Raw genomic sequence first — 13,457 nt, forward strand, 5'->3', positions numbered from 1 at the left:
TGGGGGCAAGACTCGTGTAGACGAAGGAGGGAATGATGCAGTACCATGCTTACTCCCCTCACTTGAGGAATCATCTTGGGCATCATTGTCATTATCACATAAATCACATTTATTTAAATGAACAGGAATTCTGGCTTCCCCACATTCAGAACACAGTCTATCTGGTAGTTCAGACATGTTAAACAGGCATAAATTTGATAATAAAGTACAAAAAAACGTTTTAAAGTAAAACCGTTACTGTCACTTTAAATTTTAAACTGAACACACTTTATTACTGCAATTGCGAAAAAACATGAAGGAATTGTACAAAATTCACCAAATTTTCACCACAGTGTCTTAAAGCCTTAAAAGTATTGCACACCAAATTTGGAAGCTTTAACCCTTAAAATAACGGAACCGGAGCCGTTTTAACACTTTAACCCCTTTACAGTCCCTGGTATCTGCTTTGCTGAGACCCAACCAAACCCAAAGGGGAATACGATACCAAATGACGCCTTCAGAAAGACTTTTGTAAGTATCAGAGCTCCTCTCACATGCGACTGCATGCCATGCCTCTCAAAAACAAGTGCGCCACACCGGCGCGAAAATGAGGCTCTGCTTATGCTTTGGGAAAGCCCTAGAGAAATAAGGTGTCTCATACAGTGCCTGCCGACATTATAATATCATCTAATATAAATATACCCAAATAAAATGATTCCTCAAGGCTAAATAGGTTTTAATACTGAATCGATTTAGCCCATAAAAGTCTACAATCATAATAAGCCCTTGTGAAGCCCTTATTTAACATCGTAATAAACATGGCTTACCGGATCCCATAGGGAAAAATGACAGCTTCCAGCATTACATCGTCTTGTTAGAATGTGTCATACCTCAAGCAGCAAGAGACTGCACACTGTTCCCCCAACTGAAGTTAATTGCTCTCAACAGTCCTGTGTGGAACAGCCATGGATTTTAGTTACGGTGCTAAAATCATTTTCCTCATACAAACAGAAATCTTCATCTCTTTTCTGTTTCTGAGTAAATAGTACATACCAGCACTATTTTAAAATAACAAACTCTTGATTGAATAATAAAAACTACAGTTAAACACTAAAAAACTCTAAGCCATCTCCGTGGAGATGTTGCCTGTACAACGGCAAAGAGAATGACTGGGGTAGGCGGAGCCTAGGAGGGATCATGTGACCAGCTTTGCTGGGCTCTTTGCCATTTCCTGTTGGGGAAGAGAATATCCCACAAGTAAGGATGACGCCGTGGACCGGACACACCTATGTTGGAGAAATAACTAACACTTGATTAAAGATAAAATAAAACTAACAGTTTAACACCTCTTCTCTTTACCCTTCCTGCTTAGAGCCAGCAAAGAGAATGACTTGGGGGTGGAGTTAAGGGTGGAGCTATATAGACAGCTCTGCTGTGGTGCTCTCTTTGCTACTTCCTGTCAGGAAGGACAATATTCCACAAGTTAGAATGAATCCGTGGACTTGGTACATCTTGCAAAAGAAATAGTCTGAATGGTCTCCATCTTGAAGGATGGGACTCTGAGGAATTTGTTTAGGATTTTGAGATCTAAGATTGGTCTGAAGGATCCCTCTTTTTTGGGAACCACAAACAGATTGGAGTAAAACCCCTGCCCCTGTTCTGCTTTTGGAACTGGGCAGATTACTCCTATGGTATATAGGTCTTCTACACAGTGTAAGAACACCTCTTTTTGTCTGGTTTACAGACAATCGAGAAAGATGGAATCTCCCCCTTGGAGAAGAATCTTTGAAGTCTAGAAGATACCCCCCTGGGTCACAATTTCTAAAGCCCAGGAGAGTCCTGAACGTCTCTTGCCTGAGCAAAGAGAGAAAGTCTGCCCCTTACTAGATCCGGTCCCAGATCGGGGGCTGCCCCTTCATGCTGTCTTGGTGGCCTGTTTACCCTTGTTCCAAGTCTGGTTAGGTCTCCAGACTGACTTGGATTGAGCAAAATTCACCTCCTGCTTTGCAGCAGCGGAGGAGGTAGAGGGACCACCCTTGAAGTTTCGAAAGGAACGAAAATTATTTTGTTTGGTCCTCATCTTTGTCTTATCCTGAGGAAGGGCATGAAATTATCTCTTTCAGTTCAGGCCCGAATAGGGTCTTACCCTTGAAAGGAATGGCTAAAAGCTTAGATTTTGATGACACATCAGCAGACCAGGACTTAAGCCATAACGCTCTACGCGCTAGAATGGCAAAACCTGAATTCTTTGCCGCTAATTTAGCCAGTTGAAAAGCGGCATCTGTAATGAAAGAATTAGCTAGCTTGAGAGCCCTAATTCTATTCAAAATATCATCTAATGGGGTCTCAACCTTAAGAGCCTCCTCTAGAGCCTCGAACCAAAACGCAGCTGCAGTAGTTACAGGAACAATGCACGCTATAGGTTGCAGAAGAAAACCCTGATGAATAAATATTTTCTTTAGAAGACCCTCTAATTTTTTATCCATAGGATCTTTGAAAGCACAACTGTCCTCAATAGGTATAGTTGTATGCTTAGCCAGGGAATAAATAGCTCCCTCCACCTTAGGGACCGTCTGTCACGAATCCCGAATGGTGTCTGATATGGGAAACATTTTCTTAAAAGTAGGAGGGGGAGAAAACTGAATACCTGGTCTGTCCCATTCCTTAGTAACAATGTCCGAAATCCTCTTAGGGACCGGAAAAAGATTAGTGTAAGCAGGAACCTCTAGATATCTATCCATTTTACACAATTTCTCTGGTGGAGTTACAATAGGGTCACAATCATCCAGAGTCGCTAATACCTCTCTGAGCAACAAGCGGAGGTGTTCTAGCTTAAATTTAAAAGCTGTCATATCTGAGTCTGAGGGAACATCTTTCCTGAATCAGAAAGCTCTCCCTCAGACAGCAATTCCCTCACCCCTAACTCAGAACATTGTGAGGGTACATCGGAGATGGCTAATAAAGCGTCAGAGGGCTCAGCATTTACTCTCACACCGGACCTACTGCACTTCCCCTGCAACCTAGGCAGTTTAGATAAAACCTCTGTGGGTAGTATTCATAACTGTGGCCATATCTTGCAGGGTGAAAGAATTAGACGCAATAGAAGTACTTGGCGTCGCTTGTGCGGGCGTTAATGGTTGAGACACTTGGGGAGAATTAGATGGCATAACCTGATTCTCTTCTGACTGAGAATCATCCTGTGACATACTTTTATCAGCTAAAATATGTTCTTTGCAATTTATTGCCCTTTCAGTGCATGAGGGACACATTTTAAGTGGGAGTTCCACAATGGCTTCCAAACACATTGAACATTGGCTTTCCTCAATGTCAGACATGTTAAACAGGCTAGTAATGACCACAAACAGGCTTGAAAACACTTTCTTTAGTAAAGAAATAATCTTAAAAATGATACTGCGCCTTTAAGAGAAAAAAAGCACACACGTTTTGCAAAACTGCTTTAAAATAATCAAATGGTTTCAAATTTTTGATATAAGTAAACAAATTATGCAGCTAAGTTTGCCCCACAAGGAAAGGAACACTTAACCCTTACCGGATAATTAATAAAAGTTTAAATCCGGAAAAAACACCCCCTGCACTTCGCCACAGCTTTGCTGTGGCGCCTACCTGCCCTCAGGGATCTGGAAAACAGGGTTAAAGCTTCGATTTGGCCCAATACTCTCACAAGGGCCCACCGGAGTTGGAGCTTGCTGCTTGCCTGTCAAATACAACTGCGCAACTGAGGCGCGAAAATAGGCCCCACCCTTCTCACTCGATGTCTCTCAGCCTAAATGAACCGCACCAGAGCGGTCTCAAACTAGCCATGTGGGTTCTTAAATCCAAAAAGAAGCCAAGTGTACCCTTCTCAATAAAGCCTCAAAAAAACGTTCCTGCCAAAAACGTTATCAGCACTCCCAGTGAAATAAACGTTTGCCCACAAACATTCAAACTCCGTGTCCACCATTTTTTCTTAGCCCCTATAAGCAAGCTTAGTAATACCCCTCTTTATACTTTAGGATTACTGCTTACCCTTTCCCTCATGGGGATACTGTCAGCCAATTCTGAAATAACACAGTCTCTCCAGAAAAAAATGACTCAACATACCACACTGCTTATAGCATGAAAAACGTTCCTCACACTGAAGTTTCTTAAGTACTCCTCAGCCATTCTGTGGGAACTGCTCTGGATCTTAGTGACAAATGCTAAGATCATCAGCCTCCAGGCAGAAGTCTTCATCCATCTGCTGCCTGAGAGTAAATAGTACACACCGGTACCATTTAAAATAAAAAACTCTAGCTTGAAGAAAATAAAAACTAAAAATGTATCACCTCTTTCACTTTACCCTTCCTAGTACTTAGAGTAGGCAAAGAGAATGACTGGGGGGTGGAGTTAAGGGAGGAGCTATATAGACAGCTCTGCTGTGGTGCTCTTTGCCACTTCCTGTTAGCAGGAGGATAATATCCCACAAGTAAAGGATTAATCCGTGGACTCGTCGTATCTTATAGAATATATAGATATATAGCTATATATATATATATATATATATATATATATATATATATATATATATATATACACATACACACATATATATACATACACACACACATACATATATATATATATATATATATATATATATATATACACACACACATATACTAATAGCTGGACTAATAGTGGAAAGTGACGAAACTCTGGGAAACAAAAGGTCAGTTCCTCAGTTTTATCATAAATAGAAGAAATACAAAGTGCAATGTAATTTGTAAAAAAACAGAATTTATGTTTACCTGATAAATTACTTTCTCCAACGGTGTGTCCGGTCCACGGCGTCATCCTTACTTGTGGGATATTCTCTTCCCCAACAGGAAATGGCAAAGAGCCCAGCAAAGCTGGTCACATGATCCCTCCTAGGCTCCGCCTACCCCAGTCATTCGACCGACGTTAAGGAGGAATATTTGCATAGGAGAAACCATATGATACCGTGGTGACTGTAGTTAAAGAAAATAAATTATCAGACCTGATTAAAAAACCAGGGCGGGCCGTGGACCGGACACACCGTTGGAGAAAGTAATTTATCAGGTAAACATAAATTCTGTTTTCTCCAACATAGGTGTGTCCGGTCCACGGCGTCATCCTTACTTGTGGGAACCAATACCAAAGCTTTAGGACACGGATGAAGGGAGGGAGCAAATCAGGTCACCTAAATGGAAGGCACCACGGCTTGCAAAACCTTTCTCCCAAAAATAGCCTCAGAAGAAGCAAAAGTATCAAACTTGTAAAATTTGGTAAAAGTGTGCAGTGAAGACCAAGTCGCTGCCCTACATATCTGATCAACAGAAGCCTCGTTCTTGAAGGCCCATGTGGAAGCCACAGCCCTAGTGGAAGGAGCTGTGATCCTTTCAGGAGGCTGCCGTCCGGCAGTCTCGTAAGCCAATCTGATGATGCTTTTAATCCAAAAAGAGAGAGAGGTAGAAGTTGCTTTTTGACCTCTCCTTTTACCTGAATAAACAACAAACAAGGAAGATGTTTGTCTAAAATCCTTTGTAGCATCTAAATAGAATTTTAGAGCGCGAACAACATCCAAATTGTGCAACAAACGTTCCTTCTTCGAAACTGGTTTCGGACACAGAGAAGGTACGACTATCTCCTGGTTAATGTTTTTGTTAGAAACAACTTTAGGAAGAAAACCAGGTTAGTACGTAAAACCACCGTATCAGCATGGAACACCAGATAAGGAGGAGAACACTGCAGAGCAGATAATTCTGAGACTCTTCTAGCAGAAGAAATTGCAACCAAAAACAAAACTTTCCAAGATAATAACTTAATATCAACGGAATGTAAGGGTTCAAACGGAACCCCCTGAAGAACTGAAAGAACTAAGTTGAGACTCCAAGGAGGAGTCAAAGGTTTGTAAACAGGCTTGATTCTAACCAGAGCCTGAACAAAGGCTTGAACATCTGGCACAGCTGCCAGCTTTTTGTGAAGTAACACAGACAAGGCAGAAATCTGTCCCATCAAGGAACTTGCAGATAATCCTTTTTCCAATCCTTCTCGAAGGAAGGATAGACTCTTAGGAATCTTAACCTTGTCCCAAGGGAATCCTTTAGATTCACACCAACAGATATATTTTTTCCAAATTTTGTGGTAAATCTTTCTAGTTACAGGCTTTCTGGCCTGAACAAGAGTATCGATAACAGAATCTGAGAATCCTCGCTTCGATAAGATCAAGCGTTCAATCTCCAAGCAGTCAGCTGGAGTGGAACCAGATGCGGATGTTCGAACGGACCCTGAACAAGAAGGTCTCGTCTCAAAGGTAGCTTCCATGGTGGAGCCGATGACATATTCACCAGATCTGCATACCAAGTCCTGCGTGGCCACGCAGGAGCTATCAAGATCACCGACGCCCTCTCCTGCTTGATCCTGGCTACCAGCCTGGGGATGAGAGGAAACGGCGGGAATACATAGGCTAGTTTGAAGGTCCAAGGTGCTACTAGTGCATCTACTAGAGTCGCCTTGGGATCCCTGGATCTGGACCCGTAGCAAGGAACCTTGAAGTTCTGACGAGAGGCCATCAGATCCATGTCTGGAATGCCCCACAGTTGAGTGACTTGGGCAAAGATTTCCGGATGGAGTTCCCACTCCCCCGGATGCAATGTCTGCCGACTCAGACAATCCGCTTCCCAATTTTCCACTCCTGGGATGTGGATTGCAGACAGGTGGCAGGAGCGAGTCTCCGCCCAATGAATGATTCTGGTCACTTCTTCCATCGCCAGGGAACTCCTTGTTCCCCCCTGATGGTTGATGTACGCAACAGTCGTCATGTTGTCTGATTGAAACCGTATGAACTTGGCCCTCGCTAGCTGAGGCCAAGCCTTGAGAGCATTGAATATCGCTCTCAGTTCCAGAATATTTATCGGTAGAAGAGATTCTTCCCGAGACCAAAGACCCTGAGCTTTCAGGGATCCCCAGACCGCGCCCCAGCCCATCAGACTGGCGTCGGTCGTGACAATGACCCACTCTGGTCTGCGGGAGGTCACCCCTTGTGACAGGTTGTCCAGGGACAGCCACCAACGGAGTGAGTCTCTGGTCCTCTGATTTACTTGTATCTTCGGAGACAAGTCTGTATAGTCCCCATTCCACTGACTGAGCATACACAGTTGTAATGGTCTTAGATGAATGCGCGCAAAAGGAACTATGTCCATCGCCGCTACCATCAACCCTATCACTTCCATGCACTGCGCTATGGAAGGAAGAGGAACGGAATGAAGTATCCGACAAGAGTTCAGAAGCTTTGTTTTTCTGGTCTCTGTCAGAAAGATCCTCATTTCTAAGGAGTCTATAATTGTTCCCAAGAAGGGAACTCTTGTCGACGGAGATAGAGAACTCTTTTCCACGTTCACTTTCCAGCCGTGAGATCTGAGAAAGGCCAGGACAATGTCCGTGTGAGCCTCTGCTTGAGGAAGGGACGACGCTTGAATCAGAATGTCGTCCAAGGTAAGGTACTACAGCAATGCCCCTTGGTCTTAGCACCGCTAGCAGGGACCCTAGTACCTTTGTGAAAATCCTTGGAGCAGTGGCTAATCCGAAAGGAAGCGCCACGAACTGGTAATGCTTGTCCAGGAATGCGAACCTTAGGAACCGATGATGTTCCTTGTGGACAGGAATATGTAGATACGCATCCTTTAAATCCACCGTGGTCAAGAATTGACCTTCCTGGATGGAAGGATTGTTCGAATGGTTTCCATTTTGGACGATGGAACCTTGAGAAACTTGTTTAGGATCTTGAGATCTAAGATTGGTCTGAACGTTCCCTCTTTTTTGGGAACTACGAACAGATTGGAGTAGAACCCCATCCCTCGTTCTCTTAATGGAACAGGATGAATCACTTCCAGAAGATAACCTTGGGAGACTATTTCTAGCGCCCAAGGATCCAGAACATCTCTTGCCCAAGTCTGAGTGAAGAGAGAGAGTCTGCCCCCCACCAAATCCGGTCCCGGATCGTGGGCCCGCATCTCATGCTGTCTTGGGAGCAGTGGCAGGTTTCTTGGCCTGCTTTCCTTTGTTCCAGCCTTGCATAGGTCTCCAGGCTGGATTGGCTTGAGAAGTATTACCCTCCTGCTTAGAGGACGTAGCACTTGGGGCTGGTCCGTTTCTGCGAAAGGGACGAAAATTAGGTTTATTTTTGGCCTTGAAAGACCTATCCTGAGGAAGGGCGTGGCCCTTGCCCCCAGTGATATCAGAGATAATCTCTTTCAAGTCAGGGCCAAACAGTGTTTTCCCCTTGAAAGGAATGTCAAGCAATTTGTTCTTGGAAGACGCATCCGCTGACCAAGATTTTAACCAAAGCGCTCTGCGCGCCACACTAGCAAACCCAGAATCTTTCGCCGCTAACCTAGCCAATTGCAAGGTGGCGTCTAGGGTGAAAGAATTAGCCAATTTAAGAGCACGAATTCTGTCCATAATCTCCTCATAAGAAGAAGAATTACTAATAATCGCCTTTTCTAGCTCATCGAACCAGAAACACGCGGCTGTAGTGACAGGGACAATGCATGCAATTGGTTGTAGAAGGTAACCTTGCTGAACAAACATCTTTTTTAGCAAACCTTCTAATTTTTTATCCATAGGATCTTGGAAAGCACAACTATCTTCTATGGGTATAGTGGCGCGCTTGTTTAGAGTAGAAACCGCCCCCTCGACCTTGGGGACTGTCTGCCATAAGTCCTTTCTGGGGTCGACTATAGGAAACAATTTTTTAAATATGGGGGGAGGTACGAAAGGTATACCGGGCCTGTCCCATTCTTTATTAACAATGTACGCCACCCGCTTGGATATAGGAAAAGCTTCGGGGGGCCCCGGGGCCTCTAGGAACTTGTCCATTTTACATAGTGTTTCTGGAATGACCAGATAATCACAATCATCCAAATTGGATAACACCTCCTTAAGTAGAGCGCGGAGATGTTCCAACTTAAATTTAAAAGTAATCACATCAGGTTCAGCTTGTTGAGAAATTTTTCCTGAATCTGAAATTTCTCCCTCAGACAAAACCTCCCTGGCCCCCTCAGACTGGTGTAGGGGCCCATCAGAAACAATATCATCAGCGTCCTCATGCTCTTCAGTATTTTCTAAAACAGAGCAGTCGCGCTTTCGCTGATAAGTGGGCATATTGGCTAAAATGTTTTTGATAGAATTATCCATTACAGCCGTTAATTGTTGCATAGTAAGGAGTATTGGCGCGCTAGATGTACTAGGGGCCTCCTGTATGGGCAAGACTGGTGTAGACGAAGGAGGGGATGATGCAGTACCATGCTTACTCCCCTCACTTGAGGAATCATCTTGGGCATCATTTTTACTAAATTTTTTATGACATAAATCACATCTATTTAAATGAGAAGGAACCTTGGCTTCCCCACAGTCAGAACACAATCTATCTGGTAGTTCAGACATGTTAAACAGGCATAAACTTGATAACAAAGCACAAAAAACGTTTTAAAATAAAACCGTTACTGTCACTTTAAATTTTAAACTGAACACACTTTATTACTGCAATTGCGAAAAAGTATGAAGGAATTGTTCAAAATTCACCAAAATTTCACCACAGTGTCTTAAAGCCTTAAAAGTATTGCACACCAAATTTGGAAGCTTTAACCCTTAAAATAACGGAACCGGAGCCGTTTTTATATTTAACCCCTTTACAGTCCCTGGAATCTGCTTTGCTGAGACCCAACCAAGCCCAAAGGGGAATACGATACCAAATGATGCCTTCAGAAAGACTTTTCTATGTATCAGAGCTCCACACACATGCAGCTGCATGCCATGCTGTTCTCAAAAACAAGTGCGCCATACCGGCGCGAAAATGAGGCTCTGACTATGATTAGGGAAAGCCCCTATAGAATAAAGTGTCTAAAACAGTGCCTGCCGATATTATTTTACAAAAAATACCCAGATTAAATGATTCCTCAAGGCTAAATATGTGTAAATATGATCGATTTAGCCCAGAAAATGTCTACAGTCTTAATAAACCCTTGTGAAGCCCTTATTTACTGTCTGAATAAAAATGGCTTACCGGATCCCATAGGGAAAATGACAGCTTCCAGCATTACATCGTCTTGTTAGAATGTGTCATACCTCAAGCAGCAAAAGACTGCTCACTGTTCCCCCAACTGAAGTTAATTCCTCTCAACAGTCCTGTGTGGAACAGCCATGGATTTTAGTAACGGTTGCTAAAATCATTTTCCTCATACAAACAGAAATCTTCATCTCTTTTCTGTTTCAGAGTAAATAGTACATACCAGCACTATTTTAAAATAACAAACTCTTGATTGAATAATAAAAACTACAGTTAAACACTAAAAAACTCTAAGCCATCTCCGTGGAGATGTTGCCTGTACAACGGCAAAGAGAATGACTGGGGTAGGCGGAGCCTAGGAGGGATCATGTGACCAGCTTTGCTGGGCTCTTTGCCATTTCCTGTTGGGGAAGAGAATATCCCACAAGTAAGGATGACGCCGTGGACCGGACACACCTATGTTGGAGAAAAGATACTCAAATATAAAATTGTGATCCTTATTTGTTGAAATTACACAGAAACTATGAAAGCATAATCACAATACTAAATACATTGCTGTATAAAAAATAAAATACAAAATAGACAATAGGGTTAATCACAATTTCTTTAGAAAAACTTATCTAATGGTGTTCAACAGAAAACTACCATTAAAGTATTTGTGGATTTTTGTAGGTATCTGTTGTTTAAATACATTAAAAACTGGTTTGATTTTTGTATACTTTCATAAAATAAGTTCTAATTTACGGATACTGAAGATCCATACAAATGGAGGATGCAGTTGCTATAGACAAAGTTATTGCTCACAATGCTGCTCCTAAAGTTCATCATTGGGATAGCATGTTTTTGCTATAATTTATACTACACACACACAAATAAAAGCTTAGACAGACTACCTTACATTCATCGTTGTAACACTTACCTGGTTTGTTTTCATATAATGAACTTTATAATCAAAATCAGGATAAAAATGCCATATGTCTGGCAGTCCATCTGGTATAGGGGCGTGCCAAATATCAACAACTATCTCTTTATCCATCATATACACATCCAAGGTTGGTGGCCCAATTCTCCCTGAACACAAATTTACAGTTTTGGTTAGTTTTGAAATGTTAACAATTTAATACAACCTTACTGATTTAAATAAATACAAAAAACTCAAGTCTAGAGACAGATAGGTCCTAAAGAAAGGCAAGACAGAGTGAAGCTTGTTGTTTTAACAAAAGGTGACACTAATCCTTTATGGATAATCAGACCGGAAATTTCACTTACAAAGTGGTCCCCAACTTCACCAGTATCTATATAATTCCATACAGCTGATATTATTACAGGGACATTAAACACCTTGCAATTACAAGACATTTTTGATGTAAAACATCAGCAAAGTATAAACATTTTTAAAAAACAAATTTTTACTGCAATTGTTTATCAAAAGAAAAAAGAAAATTTATTCTTACCTGATAAATTTATTTCTTTTTTGACACAATGAGTCCACGGATCATCTTAATTACTAATGGGATATTCACCTCCTGGTCAGCAGGAGGCGGCAAAGAGCGCCACAGCAAAGCTGTTAAATAGCTCCTCCCTTCCCTCCCACTCCAGTCATTCAACCGAAGTTAAGGAAAGAAAGGAAAAACCAAGGCGCAGGTGTCTGAATTTTAAAATAACCAACACCCTGTCTTACAAGAACAGGGCGGGCCGTGGACTCATCGTGTCAAAAAAGAAAAGCATTTATCAGGTAAGCATAAATTTTCTTTTCTTTTTTAAGACACGAGTCCACGGATCATCTTAATTACTAATGGGATTCAATACCCAAGCCAGAGTACACAGATGATACGGGAGGGACAAGACAGAGAACCTAAACGGAAGGCACCACTGCTTGAAGAACCTTTCTCCTAAAAGGCAAAAGTGTCAAATTTGTCAAATTTGTAGAACTTTTAAAAGGTCTGAAGAGAGGACCAAGTTGCAGCCTTGCAAATCTGTTCCACAGAAGTTTCATTTTTGAATGCCCATGAGGAAGCAACAGCCCTCGTGGAATGAGCCGCAACCCTTTCTGGAGGCTGCTATCCAGCAGTCTCATATTCAAAACGTATGATGCTCTTCAACCAAAAAGAAAGAAGTAGCCGTAGCTTTCTGACTCTTACGTTTTCCTGAGAAAACCACAAACAAAGCAGAAGACTGATGATAATCTTTCGTTGCCTGCTGATAAAACTTTAAAGCACGAACTACGTCCAAATTGTGCAGAAGACGTTTCTTCTGGGAATGAGGATTAGGACACCAGGAAGGAACAATCATCTCCTGATTAATGTTCCTATCAGAAACAACCTTAGGAAGAAATCATAATTTATTCCGTAAAACTACCTTATCTCAGTAGAAAATATGATAAGGAAATTCAGACAGCAATGCCGAGAGTTCCAAGACTCTACGAGCAGAAGAAATAGCAACAAGAAAACAGAATTTATGTTTACCTGATAAATTACTTTCTCCAACGGTGTGTCCGGTCCACGGCGTCATCCTTACTTGTGGGATATTCTCTTCCCCAACAGGAAATGGCAAAGAGCCCAGCAAAGCTGGTCACATGATCCCTCCTAGGCTCCGCCTACCCCAGTCATTCGACCGACGTTAAGGAGGAATATTTGCATAGGAGAAACCATATGGTACCGTGGTGACTGTAGTTAAAGAAAATAAATTATCAGACCTGATTAAAAAAACCAGGGCGGGCCGTGGACCGGACACACCGTTGGAGAAAGTAATTTATCAGGTAAACATAAATTCTGTTTTCTCCAACATAGGTGTGTCCGGTCCACGGCGTCATCCTTACTTGTGGGAACCAATACCAAAGCTTTAGGACACGGATGAAGGGAGGGAGCAAATCAGGTCACCTAAATGGAAGGCACCACGGCTTGCAAAACCTTTCTCCCAAAAATAGCCTCAGAAGAAGCAAAAGTATCAAACTTGTAAAATTTGGTAAAAGTGTGCAGTGAAGACCAAGTCGCTGCCCTACATATCTGATCAACAGAAGCCTCGTTCTTGAAGGCCCATGTGGAAGCCACAGCCCTAGTGGAATGAGCTGTGATTCTTTCGGGAGGCTGCCGTCCGGCAGTCTCGTAAGCCAATCTGATGATGCTTTTAATCCAAAAAGAGAGAGAGGTAGAAGTTGCTTTTTGACCTCTCCTTTTACCGGAATAAACAACAAACAAGGAAGATGTTTGTCTAAAATCCTTTGTAGCATCTAAATAGAATTTTAGAGCGTGAACAACATCCAAATTGTGCAACAAACGTTCCTTCTTTGAAACTGGTTTCGGACACAGAGAAGGTACGATAATCTCCTGGTTAATGTTTTTGTTAGAAACAACTTTTGGAAGAAAACCAGGTTTAGTACGTAAAACCACCTTATCTGCGTGGAACACCAGAT

At 42.2% G+C, this 13,457-nt stretch overlaps 1 protein-coding gene across 1 annotated transcript in view; it reads right to left on the bottom strand.

The window, feature by feature from the left end:
* Nucleotides 1-13,457, bottom strand: part of IFNGR1 (interferon gamma receptor 1) — a 482,099-nt gene that overhangs the window by 151,588 nt on the left and 317,054 nt on the right. The window contains exon 4 of the mRNA XM_053712170.1: nt 10,965-11,116. Coding sequence (XP_053568145.1) covers nt 10,965-11,116 — 152 coding nt within the window. The remainder of the gene's footprint in view (nt 1-10,964; nt 11,117-13,457) is intronic.

The sequence above is a fragment of the Bombina bombina genome, chromosome 4 (genome assembly GCF_027579735.1).
Source record: "Bombina bombina isolate aBomBom1 chromosome 4, aBomBom1.pri, whole genome shotgun sequence".
In the NCBI taxonomy this organism is placed as follows: Eukaryota; Metazoa; Chordata; class Amphibia; order Anura; family Bombinatoridae; genus Bombina; species Bombina bombina.